This window comes from Parambassis ranga, chromosome 9 (assembly GCF_900634625.1).
Source record: "Parambassis ranga chromosome 9, fParRan2.1, whole genome shotgun sequence".
In the NCBI taxonomy this organism is placed as follows: Eukaryota; Metazoa; Chordata; class Actinopteri; family Ambassidae; genus Parambassis; species Parambassis ranga.
Window position 1 is genome coordinate 10,018,512 of NC_041030.1, and position 18,743 is coordinate 10,037,254.

Sequence of the window (18,743 nt, forward strand, 5' to 3'; positions counted from 1 at the left end):
TTCAATGGCACCATTGATCGGTGGACGAGCTGCTTGAAGTGATGATGCTATGCGTCAGAGGCAGCCGATGTGATGTGCCATCCTTTTGTCATGTCGCCCCTCTCTAATCCCAGCCAGCAGGCCTTGCCTTTATGTGACTGCTGTTATGCCTGCGGTCTCCCACAGCACTGGGGCTTTGTGCTGTGTGTGTGTGCATTTATGCAAGAGTTTGTGCACATGTGTGTTGTTGCCTTGACAAATCTATTCAAACCTCAGCCACCATGCCTCCATTGGTGGCAATGTTGGAGGTGCAGGGGAGGGAGGAGGGCCCTTTGAAAGACTCCCCTCCTTCCTCTCTCTCTCTAGCCGCCTTCAGCCCACTGCTCCACAGCCCAGCTGACATCTTCCTCCAGACAGACTGAATGAATTAAAGGAGATACAATGAGACACTTGATGTAGCAGTCAAGGAGCCCCACTGCTTCGGTGCTGCTCCGCACCGCTCTGCCCTCAAGCCCAGGCTCAGAGGAGAGCACATCTAGGGCAAAGCAAAGGATCTAAAAATACACAATATGCCACTGTTTACCAAGATGACTTGTCATCTTTTCCCTCCAAACTGAATCCCCCCCCCCCCAACCCTAACCTCCACCCCTCCATCGCCTCTCATCTCTCTGCTGATCATTCTTCAACCCCTTCTGCTCATTTTATTCTATATCCCTTCCAATTGCCAGTGTGTTTGATTGACAGGGCTGAATAAATGAAAACTAGTGGAGGAGAGTGACTGGGCTGTTTTTTTAAGGGCATTCAGTTTGCACTTAGGTTCATTTTTATTTCTTTTGATTGGATGGGAATAGATTTACACATGCCAAACCTAATTTCAATATCAGCTCTTTTCTGTACACATTCCCCAACTGGGTGTTGTTTGCTTACTTGATCATATTTGCCATAGATTTTCTAATGTGCCAGATGTTTCATCATGATCATCTCCTGCGATGAATTTCTGTGTTTCTCTGTAAGCTTACAACAAATAAATCGCTGCAGACGATGTAGGAAATGTCAAGCATGTCGAGACATTGGTTCGCTGCAAACACTTATGTCAACAAAAGGCAACACCCATGAGGGACTTAGTTAAGTATCAGATACACAATATTCAGTGTCTCTGTACCAGGGCTCCTGCACAGTTTGCCATGGTTTTACTTTGTTTTGCTGCCATTCTCAATATATCATATTTTATTTTAGAAGTTCAAACTTTATGAGAAGGATTTACTTGCTGTCTGAGTATACCACTGACTTTGACTCCGGCTCCAGCTCCAGTAATTAATAAAAAAAAAATATTTAAAGAAATAAATTCATCCATTTGAAAGTGGTTGTTTTGAAAGAATGTAACACATCTCTGCCTTGTAAGCATGTGTTTTTGGTTCACATCCTTTTATCCAGAATCATTTTTTTTCTTCACAGAAACATATCTGAAACCCTTCTGCTTTGTGCATTTTCACATTCATACAGATAAAATAATAACACGTAGAAAACAACATACCACTATTCATACTTACCCTTACACCACAAATGTTACGAGTATGAGTGTGAAGGGAGTGACTTGAAGTATGATTGCTAAATAGAAATGTGAAGCAACCTCAGATTTTTCTGTGTATTTATTTGTGTTCTTGAGATTTAAGTGGGCAAAGTTTCATAGATTTGTCTATTCAGCCATTTCTCTTCAGGGATATGGGAGTCAGGGTCACTGAGAGCAAAAATGCAAAAGCAAAAATGCGTTTGTGTATTTGACTCTGAAGAGTTCACAACTCTACACATCTTTGTGGGAGAGAACCCCTGAAATGCAGCCACTGACCCACGCTCACAAGCACTCACACAAACACACACGCACACACAACACGGTAATGGCTGTCTGGGGGCCAGGGTGAAAGTAAACAAGGGCAGATAAGCAGTGATTCAGAAGGACGCCAGCTGCACATTCTAATCTCTTTACATTTTCTCTTTCTTCTATTGAACTTTTATCTTATCTGAGGGAACGTCTTCTCTAAGCATTCCTTCTCAGCCTCCCTCTGTCTCCTTGTTTTTGTGCTAACCTTACAAGCCACAGCATACCAATCCACATTGCACAGTCAAAAGGGAAAACACACTTTGATGTGTTGTCATCTGCTGACCCACACAATGAAAACTCAAAGCACGAGAAGGCAAGTTGCTTCATTCTGTTGCTACACTTTATTGATGGTTACATCAGGTTTAAATATTGTATGTTGTTATGGAATAACCCACAGTAGTGCCACACAGACAGGAAGATGAAGACAACAAAAACAGATAAAGAGGTCTTCTCCTCTTTCTGACAGTAGAGTTGTCAACCACAGGGGGTTTGAGAGGAGTAGGGGTGTTTGCAAGGGGTTATGGGTCAGCAAGCTGGGCAGGCACCCTCCCCCAGGGCACCCACTGATCCACTGTGGTAGAAGGCCTCAGCTCTCCACCACAAACAAACGCCAAGCTGTCTGAGCAACATGTCACAGAGCTTTTAATTGCTTGTTGCTGTCTCTATCCCCATCTCTCCCCCCACCTTGCTCGTGCACACATGCACCTCTTTCTCGTCTATACTGTCCTCCCCACCTGTCCCCCTTTGTCTTATCTTCCTATCTTCACTCTTTGTTTTCCTTTCTTTAACCATCTTTCTTGCTGAGTATTAATTATATTCAATATAAACAAAATTTAAAAAAAACATAAGATAAGATGGACATTACAATGTAAACTATAATGAGGGATACTGGTTGGTTTTCTAGATGCCATTTTTATCCATTCCTTTGCTGAGTTATCCTTTTCCCTCTCTTTTTACAGCACTGTTGTAACTGGGTATCTAGTCCAGAGCCTTTGGACACGCCGTTGGATTCCATGCTGCCAGACTGCCCCAGGGTCTCTGCAGGTATTTCTCCGATAGTAATAGCATTATTTCCCATTATCGATTATATATATATATATATATATATATATATATATATATATATATATATATATATATATATATATATATATATATATATATATATATATATAGAGAGAGAGAGAGAGAGAGAGAGAGAGAGAGAGAGAGAGAGAGAGAGAGAGATTTCTTATAATTGTTACCTACTGGGTGTCATGATTACTTGACTTGATATTACTAGAAGCTGGAGCTGCAAAATATACCACTGCTGTGTTGTTTAACCCAAATATAAATGCAGATTGTTCACTTTGTGTTGATCAAAATCCAGATGTTAGTGGAGCTTAGTGGACTTCTTGTAAAAAGAGGCTGAGATATTTTATCCAACATAAGATTGTCAGTTGTTTGTGCAGGTAAGTAACTTTTTGTTTAAGAGCAATAATATAAATGAGAGTTGTGTGCAATGCAAAACGTTTCTTTGTATATGTGTCAAGCACCGGCTTATAGTAATGTACATGTGCAGATTATCATTCAGTGCATAGTGGTGTGTTGACAGCGTGTGTGTGTGTGTGTGTGTGTGTGTGTGCGTGCCCATACACATGGGCACTGAGTAGATCTTGGGTCTTAGTGGGACGGATTGAGAGGGATCATTGTCAGAGAAACAGAATCTGAAGCAGTGGCAGATTATCTTGAAGCATAAAAACTCAGAGGTTTTACTGAGGTTGTACTGGTTCTACAGAAATGTACTGGTGTTAGTTCATTTCTGTTTGTGTTATTTTCTCGTGCCCTCTTCCTCTTTCTTTTTCATCATCCACTCGGTCTCCTGTATTCATTAATCCTCTCCTGTGGTGTTTGGCTTCCTGTCCTTGTGCCCTCTCTGTAGTTGACTGGCCTTGATGATGTCACGTCCATCATGAGAATGTGTCCTTAATGTAGGATTAGGGATGAAAGCTGTAATCCTCAACATGACCGTTGATAAGAGATGATGATTGCAGTGTTGTTTGAAGAGGGACACACATGCAGGCACGCACAGACACACACTCATACAGGAACAAAAGAAAAGTCGAGCATTAAACAGGAATATCACCATGAGCATTTAATGCATTTAATACATTTTGTGATTGTTACATCTGTGCACAGAGACACGTTGGAGCACTCACATCCAGGTCTCATCTCTCATTTCCATCATCACTCAGGTGGTCCTGCTTTGTGTCATGATGGTGAATGTATAGGTCATCTTACACATGCTCCACATGTCAGTGAATACATCTCTAACACTTCTATCTCATCTCAGCCACTAAAACACCATGTTCCACACAGAGCTGTGTGGGTGGGTGGCCTTAACATCTACCAGTGAATCAGCTCCTTGAAATGTCATCTAGCCCATGCTGTATTTTATGTTCAAATGTCAGTTTTTTACTTTGATGATTATGTCTGTTCACCGTGACTGCTGTCGGTCAAAAGACAGCAATGATAGGGCCAAAATATTGAGGTCACCTTTCTGAAACTTTTGGCATGCCTTACATTGTCCAAACACAGACCTGTTTGACACAGCATCCATCTCTGTGTATGCACTATTGACTTGTGCTCTATCGGCTTTTGCTACTTTAACCAAGCTGAAAAGATTTGGGTCTCTAGCCTGTTAACAGAGCTGCCAACTCGGCTTGTCTTTGGTCTTTTGGTGGCAGATTCTGATGTCAAAGGTTGACTCAGTCATCTTTGTGTCCTTGGCAGGCTGGCAGGTTCACAGGCGGCAGCCATTGTGGTGAGAGTCACAGCAGAGCAGCAAAGGTGACGAGGTTGAGAGAAGGTTGAGGGAAGGCTGTCAGGGCATCGTGGCCCTGCACATCAGTCAACACACATACAGCTCCCAACCGTCACCTCTTCTGCTGCCATGACTGCTGTTGTCTGGGTTGCTATGGTAGGGGTATGTGTGTGTGTGTGTGGATAGGGGGGGGGGGGGGTGTTGGTAATCAGGGTTGAAGATAGAGCCTCTCAGCAAAAAGAAAAAAAAAAAAAAGCAGACTGGTGAATCATTGTTGTCATGCACACACATGTGCACACATCACTTTGTGAACCACTACGCCAGACTGAAACAGGCCTTGGGCAACTCTGCTGCTGTGGAGAATGGCATACAATCAGACACACACTAAGATATCTGAAGACCTGCAAAGTATTGGATTGGTCCAGCAGCATGACGGGAGAATAGGTTGAAGGACGGGTCTCGCCTTCCTCTGCATCAGTTCTTTTTCAACTTATTCTTCTGGTTCTGGGTTTCTCTATACATCTACCTCCTTCTTCCTCTGCCTGCACCCCACCTTCTACACCTGTGTGTAGAGGGATGGTATGATGATTGTGTTCACTGTGCTAGTAGACTCTTCGCAGAACAGAGAAAGGATAGAGCTGGTCTGGTATTCCTAATCATCTGTGCAGCAATGTATACCAGCATGGCACTGTATTAGGGCTGGAAGAACCCGGAGAGGGCAGGAGAATAATGTATAACAGGGATGTCCACTAACATCTCCCTGTCTTGCTGTATATGTGATAAAACCTGGATTCATTTCCTTCCCATTGCTTCCTTCAGTTTCATTTTATTTCTTCATTTTTTTTGTCTTAATTTAGCTTGTTTTTATTCCATTCCTTTTTTGCAAAAGGAATTTGTTCCCCCTTGAAGGTCATTGGACTGGCGTTTGGCAGTAGCCTGGCACACAAGCAGAATTTTATCAGTTAGCAACACACTGAACACAGGCTAAATATGCAGATAAAGTGGAACCAATCTCCTGCTGGAAAAGCTTCGTGTGTGTGCGTGCGTGTGTGTGTGGATGCGTGTGTGTGTGTGTGTGTGTGTGTGTGTGTGTGTGTGTGTGTGTGTGTGTGTGTGTGTGTGTGTGTGTGTGTGTGTGTGTGTGTGTGTGTGTGTGTGTGTGTGTGTGTGTGTGTGTTGGAGTAGGCTCAAGACTGACTGAAAGAAGTTTGTTAGTTGGTTGCTGGTTAAGTGGGGTTTCTAAAGCCTTCCCAAGATGCTACACTGCTGTTTAGATGCCAAGAGAAGGATAAAATGTGAGACAGGAGACCCCCCCCCCCCAACAAAAACAAAACAACAACAAAAAACAGTGCAGACCATGTAAAGGCTCATCTGTATGTGTTGCTTTCTTCATTGACTTTCTTCTAGTGAGATGGATGATGGGTTGTTTGATCAGTGAGGCTGCTATTTCAAAGGTGGGAAAACCCCTTTGCTAATAACACACACACATACATACGCACACACACACAACTTCCTTTTGGGTGATTACTCATTGTCCAAGCTGATTATTAATTACAAAGGGAGAGCTCTCTGAAGGTAAACACTGATTAATGGCTAACAAAAGTAAGTTAATGTCTTACCTGTACTTTAATTACCAGCCCTGTTCCGATACAAGCATCCCAGCACAAAGCTGTAATTAACCATAATGGACTGTAAAAAAAGGACATTCTTTTCCTTTCACAACATCTATATGGTTCTGTATTTCATTTTTTGACATCCCTACCATTCTTTCTATGCTATTCCATAATTATAAGTGAGAATTTTGCTGAAAGAATTTGCGATTTTTTTTTTCTATTTGAATAAAAGAAGCAGACAGTGGGCTGGAGAAGTGATGCAATATTGTCGTAGAAATGAGAAATCATTTTTATGCAATGACACGAGAGGTCACTTCGCCTTTCTTTTGAACCTAAGGCCCATATGTCTGTGAATGTGTGTTATTAATGAACCAGGACAGAGACACAAAGGAGTGCCTTGAAATAAAAGCAGACACCACACACACACACCCACACCCTACCTTGTCCTCATTGTGAATGAGTTCTACCCTGCTGTATGTTGGACTCTGACCCTTACCATGATCCATGCTTTGTTGACCGTGAAACACCTCTGGCTGTCTGCACCTCTTCACCACACGCACTGTCTGATTGATGTTTGTGTGACATAATTCTTTAAAAGGAAACCCAGGCTCAGTCAGATGATGCTCGCCCCTTCAGCCACTGTTTTTTCAGCTTGGTGAGGTGGAAGTCCGCTGTCCCAGTGGAAGACCTCATGCAAATGTGTGTCTGTGTGTTTGTGTCTGTGTTTTCACATATGTATTTCAGTGTTTTCTCAGCCTAACCGGCACACATTGTGCTAGTGCTGCAGAAAAAAAGACAGGTACACTTTGGTGAACCGGACCCTAACCTCTGACCTGGATTCACTGAGGATGGATTAGGCTATTGTCTGGGTCACATTTGTGACAGAGCAAATAATATGATGTGGAAAATGCTGATGTCAGGACTTGTTGTGTCTGTCAGAAGAAAAATCTGGCTTGCCTAATGATTAGAATTTAATAGTACACTTTGTCTGATGATCACAACATTAACTTCACAACATTAGCTTAGGCTGGAGTAACAAACACAGGGTAAGGGATGTCGTGACATAGCACCACAAACATATTTTCAGCTGTCTAAATGTTATTTTTATGGAGTTGTGTGATTAAGATTTTGTAGACCCTGAAGGGAGAGGTTTAACTGCTGTAAGCAGCTGCTGTTGAAGCTTGGGAAACTGTCTCTTCAGAAGATCTCTCATGACCCTGTTTTTTTGCATTATTATTATTATTAGCCAGGTGTTTTAGCAGTGTTCTAGAGTCCCAGGTAAAGAGTTATGCCTTGTTTGAGCTGAAAAGTAACTTGTAACTGTTTTTTTTTTAAATGACAAAAACTCAAAATGTCAAACTGAAGGTCAACGCAGACAATGAGACCAATTTTGGCTGCAGATCATATTCTGTAAACTTGCTCAAAGGAACTACACTTTCAATCAGACACACACTAAGATATCTGAAGGCCTGCAAAGTATTGGATTGGTCCAGCAGTAGTACTTGGCTCATTATCAAGATTATCAAGACTCTGGCGTATAAGTGATAAACAAAGCCTGTGAGCCAAGGACAGTGCTATACAGACTGTCACCCCTATTGTTTTCTTCAATTTTAGTAAGTACTTTCTGATATGTCAATGAGGGGTTTAGTTGAACTTGAAGACTTGTCCGTTAGATTTCGCTAACTTCCCTAACTTTTCTTTTTTCGTTTTTTAAACTATCACAATTTTATCAAAAGAAAATTATTGCTGGCCAGTTTAACTGCCATGTCTTCCCTTTTGTATCCTCTGTGCCTATTTTTATATAAAGACAATAATAACAAATTAATACATTGTGTTTATCCTTTATGGAAAGGGGGTTCTATACCAAATCTATATCCAAGTTGAAAAGGATCAGCAGGCTTGGATGACTGATAGCTTTGATAACCAATAACCAGAGCCCATGGCACTTTATTAGAAATCTTGCTGTATGATTGTCCAGGTGTAAAACTAAACCAAACATTTGGGGGGACACCACCATTTTGAGCAATAGCAGAGAAGAAAGCTCTAATGAAAGATGAAAATGGACTTTTTATATGGAATATTTATATGGAGAATCCTTCATTTGATCAGCTAAACCTTTTAGACTAAAGATATATTAAAAATATAAGGATGGTCATGATCATTTACAGAGCATAGATTGGTGTTGTTTGTGTTTTTTGTATAGTATTGCTCTCTTTTTGTGTAATGATTAGACCTGGTTCCATCAATTTGACTGAAAAAGATCAAAGTCTGGGCACACAGGTTTATGAATACTGATGCTGTTTGGCCATCAGCTACACTTATATGTGTATGTGACACATGCCTGTATACAGACGAGATATGATATATAATCACATCTCATATGCAGAGCCCTTAAACAGTTTAGGCTATTGTGATTATGCTAACTAGAAGCATGTCTGGAGAATCCAGTCTGTGGTCTTCAGTTCACCCCTGCACTAGGTAAACTCTATCCAGAAGGCATTTTATCCTCTCCTCCTTACTCAGACTCTACCCATCATCCCAGGGAAAAAAAAGAAGAAAGGAGGGGGACAAAAAAGGAAAAAAGCCTGGCATGCATAAATGAAAGTTCAACAAGGTTCAATGAAACACTTATACAATTTGCTGCAATATAGTGGGGTTTTATAATCTCATTATCATCTTAGTGCCAGATTTGCCCATGAGGGCCATTCTGTATTCACTTTTATTAGCTCCTCAGATTTGTCCATTTGTCCTTCTGCTACTCGCCTCGCAGCCAATCACTGGGACAGAATCTCTAATAAATACCCCCTCTGCCTTGTTTTATCTCCACTTTTATTTTTTCCCCACTTGCCATACCTCCTACAGCTTTATTTATGGCTTTTTTTGCTTTTAGTTGCTGTGGGGCACACACCAAGCATTATTCTGATAATGACTGTATGAAATTCTTTCTATGGTAGTAATTTACTTTTGAACGCTTCTGTATCTACAGCATACAGTGACTTGTATACATTTTGAGTTAAACTGTACCAATGCGTGACTTAAAAACGCACTATTTTACCCCCTTTTAAGAAGTGTGCTCCGCATGACGGTTTCATCTGTGTAAATTTTAGATGAATGGCACCAATACATTTGCAAAATAACTCTGTGTTTGTTGTGGTTTTTTAATCTTCTTTCACGATCAAAGCTCTTATTCAGGGTCAGGTGGGGGCGCTAATGTGCAGGGTACAGTAGAGCAGGCTACAGGCTGATTTTGGATCCCCAAGCCTCTTAACTGCTGTGGTATAGTGTCCATCCTTGGTCACTCGGAGGGCATCCTCAGATTAGTGCTTCACGGACATGGATCTCATTTGCCCATATGGCCTCTTCTCATTGAGTCGATATAGGCTCTAATCCGCCCAGCCTTTACCTCTGACCTCGACATGTGGCAAACTACTTAGGAAAAAGAACACACAAACCATGCGTATACAGCATTTGATGGAAACTGGTTGGCAGTGTATTATTGATAATCAGAATGTGTTTAAACTTCTAGATACTTTTTTGATTTGGTCAAAACACAGGAAATATCATAGTAATAGCAGACTGGGCTCTTGTGGTTGTTGGCTGCTTTTAGATGCATTCCATGGTGGGGAATTAATCCAATAAGTCCCAGAAAGGCACTGCAATGCCTGCACTGCAGCTATCATTATGAAACTTAGCAATTACCATCAACCTGTAGTCACTGGGCTCTCAATAATATGGCACACTAGAGTGACTAGCAGTCGTCACTCTTAATGTTATCATCTAGGATCCACTCTATAATGGTATTTACCATGATTAGCATTAACCCAGTCTGTGAGAAGATGAGAGGATAACCATGCCCAATTGGGACATTTGTTCCTTATTGCTAGATTTTTTTTTAATATTGTTTGCTTGTGTAACTTTTAAAATACATAATCTCATTTTAGTCTAAAAATTGTAAATATTTTGGCAGTAAATGTGGTATTCCTCACATGTGCTAGTTTAGTTGATGGGATAAAGTAGATTAGAGGCAGGAGAGGTTAAGCTATTGAGTAATCATATGAGAGTGTCATCATAAATCCTTGTAAGTTCACATTGCCAAAAAATAAAACTACCTCGCTGCAGTTTACATAAAAAAATATGTTTACAGTAAATAAAAGTGACCTTTTGAATCTTCAATATGAGTGCAAAACAGTTCAGTTCATCCTCACTTTTAATATGATTGTGACTTAGTGTGGTTAATACTGAACTGAACATACTGACTGTCAGGCCTATTACTCATTTGTTTTGAAATGCACTGTTCTTGTTATCAACACCTGGATAAGCCTTACAGATTGTTTTTAACACCTAGCTCTCTTTAGCAAAAATATTTTTCATATATTGCGGTAGCACTTTTATCCCCACATTACTTCTTTACACAATTAAGTTATAATTAAATGCACATTTAATGTGATATTGGCAAAGAGATGATTAGAAAATAAGGGGGGGGGGGGTATATATACTTGAAAGTTTGTCTTTTTTTCTGACAAAAGAAAATGTAATTGTATTTATATAATTATGCAAACAAATGTGATAGTAGGTATTATGACCAGCCATGTTTCAAGCAGCAGTGACCTTGAAACCTCTCCTGTGCTCCATGTTGACAAACAAAAACTTTATTAACTATCTCCAGGACAGGAGACAAACCGCCTGTGAAAACCAATCTGCGCCGGTGTTAGAGAAATATGGCAATTAGAGGATGATTTTTTTTTTCCCAGTGAAAGCACTATGGAGTACTCTATAGTAAACATGGCTTGTTTGTGACCTAGGAAGCAGCAATTATGAAGTGCTCAGAGAGTTGTGCTTATTGTGCCTGAGAGTAATGAGATAGCCTGCGCTGATCCCTCTATGGCTTCTAATCCTAAACCCAGTTTTCCTGCTTCTCTTATTTATCTAGCAACATCCTCTGACCGTCGCTGGCCTGTCACTGCTCTGGGTAGGACAGAGTGACCTTTGACCTGTGTGTCAGCTGAATTTTCAGCTTTGAAAATGGTTTGGCATGGAGTCAAACAAACAAACGAGTCCTAAAGAGAAATGTACAGTTTTCTTCAGTGTGCAACTTTTATTTGTTTACTACCACCCAGTAGCACTTCAAAGATTTGCCCTCTTTTTTCCATTGCCTTCCTCATTTGGTTTTAAGTGGACATCGTTGGAATTCAGATTTCTTACCAAGAAGACCCGTTTATGAATTTGGGTAGATAGTGTCATGCCACACCGGAATGTAGGATTTTGGCCTCTGGTGGTGTCACATCCTTGTGGTTCTATCTTGTCAGTCACTTTCTTTTTGTCTTTTCACTCGATAACTTAATGGTTAACTCTCCCGAGGTCCACTCACTGTGCTATCTGTGAGAGGTAATGTTAAACAATGCAGTTTTTTGTAATATACATATATCTACTTTAGTGAAGATATATGTGCAAACATTCCTGCACACACAGAAACTCAGGCACAGTTATGTGTGTGTGTGTGTCTCCTTTCAAGACGAAGAATGCTGTGTGTACAGCCATGTTATCAGGGTGACCTAGAGACAGGCTGGTTATCACCTCTGTGAGCCTCTCAGGGCTAAACTACAGAGCCAGCAGGAAAAACACCACTCTTGCTTTCCGCGTGTCTCTGTATCTCTGCGCTGGTCAGCCAGCATGTCCACCTACTGCAGGGCACACCTCCTATCTAATCAACTTAGACAGGCCACTTGTCCACATACACACACATACACACACAAGGAAACTGCATGGATGCTAACAGATGTGCACAGACACACTCTGAGATAGTCCTACACATGTAGACACACTTAACGATACACCCTCTTAGACACAAACCACATACACCCAATGCTGATAATCACAGGCGAACTTGCATTGATCTGGGTCCACTCTGGATTTCCAGATATGACTAGCTGTGGCAGTGAGATGTGGCAGAGGCCCAGAGGGCAAAGAAAGGGGTCTAAAGACAAGTGGTAAACATGCAGATCAGGTAGCAGAGGTCGCCACAAGGTTGAACAGCCCACCCTTGGGGCATATAGAAAAAAAAATTGGGACACCTTATTCCAAGGGACATTCTCTTTGCTAGTCTTTTAGTCCACATCTGAGCAGGTGCATAACTGTGACCCCTCTTCCAGGCAGTCTACTTTGTCTGTTGTTCTGATCTTGACAGTCCCCCTGACCACAGAGGTTATGTTTTTTTCTTCAAAAGGCTGCAGTCAGAATTTGGAGGCACAAATTCCAAATCCATCTTTGGCGCCATTTTAATCCCCTTTTGTTTGGCTTATGAAATACTTGTTACTTTCAGAGTTCATGCCAGCTGACCTTCTAAATTTTACACAGTGCAACTCCCAATTGCACTCCCCTCTGCCCCCTGAACAACATGCGGTCAGATAACAAAACCCTAAACAAAAGAAATAAAGTGGCACACTAGAAAAAGGGCGGGGGCATACACTTCTTGTCTGAAACACTTCATGAGTGCTTAAGTGAGGTTGGCACTAGCTGTTCAAGTTGAGTCGGGGAGAACTGGAGAAGAAATGAATTGCATTTGGCACCAGGCAGCTATCAGGTAGTAATTAGTATAGCTAACATCCCAGATGAAGGAGTCAAGTCTAGGTCAGGGTAAAAAACTTCAAGGGTCTTAGTAGGTAAGGGTTAGAGGCCAAGCCATGCCCCCTCCCCTCTCTGAATATAAGCTCATGCCGTGCCTGCTCAGATTTGCTGAAATCTGTGGTGACCTTTGACCTTGAAGTGTCGCAGCCAGTCACATGTCAGCCTGGCTCCTGTGGACCACGCTGAATGTGTTCATATTAGATTGACTTAGCAGTTCCTACTTAAGACCTGCCTAACTCTGCCCAGAGATTTAGTCTTACACACGATGAGGCTTTTGACATAGATGATACCTTACAGCTTAAACCCATGCTTGGCATTCCAGCCCTGCTCTGGCCCCAGGATCAACCTTTTCCTGTCACACAGACAGGTCCTTGAACCAATCAACAAGGAAATGAATGCTTGTATGGGTTATTGGATGGATGAGAGAGAACTTGATTGTTTTGTACCACATTCTGGTAATCACAACGTAATCTCTTTCATATATGGCAAGGGGGGTGTGAAATTTCTGTATTAATGTACGTGTGTGTGTGTATACATGGGTGTGAGGTCATTGTGCATTCATTCCTGGTTTCTTAAAAGATCTCTAATCCCCTAATGCAACCATAATCTCTTTTAATACATTGAATATTAGTCGACAAATCACATGATAATAAAGTGATATGAAAATGTTTCTTTCAATTGACAGGGTTCAACAAGGATTTAAGCAGAGGGTCTAATCATAGTTGACACTCTGCACTTGTTGTGTTGACAGTGTCATAAGGTTCATGTTTGCGGTTGGCCTGTAACCTTCACACGGCAGGGTCTAAAAGCTCACCGGTCACATAAGACAGCCACCAACTCATTGAAATCCCTTTTAAATAAAACCTCAGTGTGGACATGCAAACTATGTTTTTTGTTCTAATAACACAAGCTATGTTTATACAAATGAGCATAAATTAGAATGCACAACACACTCTCTTTTATGTTTCATAAATAGTAATCAGGGATTTCTGTGTGTTCCTATGTATCAAATATTTTCCTCTGAATAACTTCAGTCTCTGGGGAATTAAGATAAACAAGGTTCTACGGCAAAAAAAAGGGTTTGAACTATGTGAACTTTGGTGCATTTCATTTATCCGGTGTTCTATTTGTGGTGCTTTTCATCTCTTGAATCCTGGCCTAGTTTCTGTATCGTGTTTTTGGAAAACATGAGCTAAAGCTATGATGCACAAAGCAGACAGCCATTAGATCGCTGCACTGTATGCCTGACCTCTGACCAGCTAAGCCCCTACCCCGCCCCCCCTGGTAAAGCCCTCACCCTCGCCCTCCCCACACCTGCCCTCTTCATGCCCTGCCCCATCCGCATCACTTCTTGGAAATGATATTATGGTGTTTGGATCATCCTCCTTGTCTTCCTCTATACTGTAATCCTATTTGCTCTGTCATGTGTTGGTGTTCACAGATGGTGCTTGTGTGTGTGTGTGTGTCTCTGTGTGTGTGTGTGTGATATGACACCCAGCTCACTTACAGCTGTTTGGAGCTCACTGGCCCCATTGTCTCTCTCACACATCCTAAAGAGGGTGGTCCTGCACAAACACACATATATAGCTGTAACCACCCAGTGAAACATAAAGTTGTTAAAACATATTTTTTTTTTAAAGTGATGTATTAGGTAAGTAAGCTCTTACAGGTCTAACGTCCTTCGTTCTACAATCCCCTTGCTAGCTGTAATTAAAATGTTAAGCTGAATGATTAAATAAGTGCAAAATGGAGTAGGAGGGTGTGGTATGGGGGGGTATGGGTGCAGGTGGGAGGCAGTGAGGACCCGTTCATTGTTGAGTCTCAGGCAAAAGAAGAGAGAGAGAGAGAGAGAAAGCACAGCAGGGTGAGAGGTCTTTGGCAGCAGGCCAACAGTTGGCGTCTCGGTGTCCACATTTAGTTCCAGCTGAGTGCCCTCAGTGGGCATGACTGTGCTGCCTTCACTCTGACCTCCCGACCGAGGACCACTGCTTGCCTGTTTCCACCCCCCTTTTTGATTTATCCCTTTCTTATTTCTAACACCCCTCCTCCTCTTTGTATTTCGGAAATGGCTTCATAAAAGCCAAAACAGTGACGTTTCGGAATAGATTTGTCAAAGCAGTGGAAAAGGGTTGTGATTAGACAAACCAGTGGGACACCTTTCAGTTTTTTTTTCCATATATATACAATGTAATCCATCATTTAGGTCATGATCAAAACCAACATTTAAAACTAAATCATTTTACCTGATGATCCAAAAGAATGACAGGCTTAATTTTTTTATGTTTAAATATTTTGTTTATTACATTATTACCAAAAGATTACAAAAAAATGCTGTTTTGCCATATTTTTTTGTTCTTAGACGATTGGAAGGCGCACTGAGAAGAGATCAGAGATCAGATCATTTCTCCTGTCTGATAGCCCCCATCCTCAACACTTGAGGATTTTTTTCTCTCAGGCAGTGCCCTTGACAGTGACTCAAAGAATGTGGAAACAATCACACTGTCAAGTGTTGTAGTCTGCTGTGAACGAAAGGACTTCCTGTGAAAAACTCATAGAGAGCTCTATAAAGAAAGACCTTTGCCTGGCAGCAGTTATTCAATCTGACTTCTCTCACATTACTGCTACTAACGTCTTGTTTTTCCAGATTTCTTTGGCACATAAGTGAGTGTTGTCAACATTTCCATCATTTTTTCTAACATTCCTCATTATTTTCATTATGTTTTTTTTTTTTTACAATCCAATGCCAGAATTAGCATCTTCTCATCAGAAAGCTTACATTTCCCCTTTCAAGCTAGATGTTTTTCTTTGATCTTTACCCTATTCTGTATGCTTGAAAATTATTCTTTATTATAACATTGTTATTTTGTGTATACTACAGCAATAATTAATAAAAAAATGAACTTCTGCTCTTGGAAACTTACCTTAAAAGCCATTGAAACTAAAATTAAACTGTGGAGTACTTGGCATAATACAATCCAGAAAGTACTTTTATTTGAATATAAATACAAACACCTGTTTGTAGAGACCTTGCCATAACCTGTTTTTCCTTCATTCAGACAAAAATCTATAATTTTAATTTCAAAAATATTGCTTCTGCTTTTGGAGCTTGCCTGCTGCACAGACTTCGAATAAGGTGGGCACTAGGCCAAACTGGGAAGGGTCGATAGCTGTTATATGGGCAAACACTTGGAGGCAAGCAGATTTTGGGAGTCTTAATGTATTCCTCCTGTATTGATCTCCATGGGAAATGCTTGTATGATACAGGAATCATTAAAAAAAAATATTGTGATGGAGGGCGACTGAGGAGGTGGAGGTGAGCTTCTTGGCAGTGTTAGGGGCTAGATGTGTTTGTGCAGACTTTGTCAGGATGCAGATAGTGGAATCAAGATTGGGTATTGATGAGATAGGGAGCCGGGTGACTGAGCCACAGAAGCTTGAAATAAACTGTCGGAGGCACACGGCCAGTCATTACAGTGAAGCCGCCTGGCCCTGCTCAACCTTGAGGCCAGTCGATAAGCTATTATAACCATGCAAATTGTGGCCAAATCAGAGACCTGACATATTGGTATTATATTCCTGTGCAGCCACTGGGTTATGCATCATTATTGGAACCCAGCAACAATATGCATTATGCTCCCTTGTTGTTCGATGTTTAGACTCATATAGGGGGAAATGCTACCAGTAGGACAATAACATTGTTTGTATGTGCTTTGGTAGCATTGAAATGTTTTTGTAGAGGGCACAAATTGAACACCCTGATAAGTTTCTACATTCCAGGCTCCTGTTCCATTTTTTTATTTAGACCTACATCTTTATCTGACTCCACCTCTAACCCCACCCCCCCCCCCTGCCCCCCCCCCCCCACCTACCACCACCACCACCCTCTTCTCATCCTGTTGTCTCTTTAATTCTCTCTCTGTGTTTCAGTGGGACGGCATTCTGCCAGGTCATTTACTCTCAGTGACAGTGTGGTGCATCCAGCAGGCCAGCGTTTGAATGATGTAATTTGGGCTAAAGGCTGTGTAAACACTGCTGTGACCTTGGTTTTAGATTTGTCAATAGGGCTGGATTGGAGAACAGAGAAGAGGATTGTGTGGGATTGAGAGCGGCGTGCCCTGGCTATGATAGCTGAAAGTCTCTAGCTGACTGACTGTTGTGATAACCTGAGATACCTCAGTCTTACCTCTGACCCCAGCTACACACCTTTAACCATTTCATGCACTCCTCTCTTGTCAAACCTCTCTGCTCACCACTCTGGTGTGCCTTCCTTTTGATATTGTCGCACTCGCTTCCTCTTGAACACTTGTTATTGCCCTCGCTTCTTGTTCTCTGCACCCTTCTTTTTTGCTCTTCTCTGACCCCATTCCTTTCTTCTCCAATAGCTCTCTGGTTATGTCTCTGGTGCCTGCCCTCATCTTTTCTGCCATGGTGCTTTTCTCTGTTCCTGCTGTCATCTGTCCTGTGCTGATCTTTGTGAGCTCCAGAGGTCATCACAAGTAAACACAGGTGACAGCCCAGGCAGCACAGAGCTATTGATCTGGTTTGGTGGGAGAGCTGATAGGCTTCCATGGTGGATCTCGATTAGGGTTGTGACCTCCAGGTCTTGACTACCTGCAGGACAGGAAAAATGGAAATGGTAGGAAATGGTAGTATTTGTGTGAATTTTCCCTACTGGATAGTCGTGGTGTTTGTGTGGCATGCATGTTGTGGGGCTAGTAAAGTTGACTTTGTGATGGTGCCTGTTTTTGGCATTACTGCTGCCAGCCTATCCTATTATATTCTACATATCCTGTGTGTTGCTCTGTTTGCCATTCTATTGGTCAATAAAGAGCTTACTGCATGGGTATTTTCCGTTGTTGTTCGGCAACCACCTGTCAATATATTAGCTGATATTGTGAAAACTTTTGTTGTTTCTCTGAGTCAAGGGTCACAAATCATGGACTCTTGGTGACCATCTCGGAGATGCTAATTTGGTGTTGATATTTTCAGAATACACAAATTTGTTCCCCCAAGTTCTGCGTGCAGTGGCTCGCAGATGGGCAGCGATTAATCAGAGAGGTAACTGTGAAGTAGTTTGCAATTAGACTGGAAAGCTCTGAGGCATGCTAATTGAATCAGAAAATTAGCGACAGCTCTGTACTGAGCTGCAATAGGCTAGCTGAGCTTGCAGCAGGTGCTAGCTCACTCAGCTGTGGAACAAGGTATTTAAGTCACATTAGCAGCAGTAAAAATATTCCTTGATATGGAACAGTTAGATTTTCTGCTCGTTTTCACCGTCCGTGTCACCAGGAAGAACCAAACAGTAAGCCAGAATTCTTAACCAGCTTGTGGCCCAAACACAACAGCTGTTAATAATGTAATGATGTGTTAGAGACGTCATAAAGAAATTGTAATAATATATTAGAGATGATTAATTTTACCTGTGATGATGCTCAAAACCTTTCCACATGCTCATATGTATTTTTTTCAGCACTCTCCTGCCCATATCCTCTGCTCTTCTTCACTTTCCTCACCTACACTTTCCCTCATCTACTACAAATCTCCTCACCCATTCTCCCTTCCTCCTTCCTCCAGCCTCCCCAGGGCTCCTGTTTGCTGACATCTCTCTCTGACACAACTTGAAAAAGTGGTGAGAAATTAAAAATTGATCACGTTTGAGCGCGGGGTTGTCATCCCTTCTGCTCGTTGGCTACAAGAGGGAAGGAGAGGAGGAGGAGAAGGAGGAGGTGGTGGGGGTCACATTTGTGGGAAAGCTGTGCAAGCAAAAGTTCTTTCAGGGTTTCTGTCGAGCCAGAGTTAGGGAAGAGAGTGTGGGAGAGAGGCAGAGAGATATGTGCAAAAGGAA

The 18,743-nt window shown here is 41.7% G+C and overlaps 1 protein-coding gene across 4 annotated transcripts in view; it reads left to right on the top strand.

Moving 5' to 3' along the window:
* arb2a (ARB2 cotranscriptional regulator A) overlaps positions 1 to 18,743 on the top strand; it is a 126,235-nt gene that overhangs the window by 85,834 nt on the left and 21,658 nt on the right. For 2 of the 4 annotated variants that reach the window (XM_028413384.1, XM_028413386.1), the window contains exon 10: positions 2,818 to 2,902. In XM_028413384.1, the coding sequence (XP_028269185.1) occupies positions 2,818 to 2,902 (85 nt within the window). Of the gene's footprint in view, positions 53 to 345; positions 552 to 2,817; positions 2,903 to 18,743 lie in introns of those variants that run through there. The other 2 variants (XM_028413385.1, XM_028413387.1) reach the window with 2 other exon arrangements.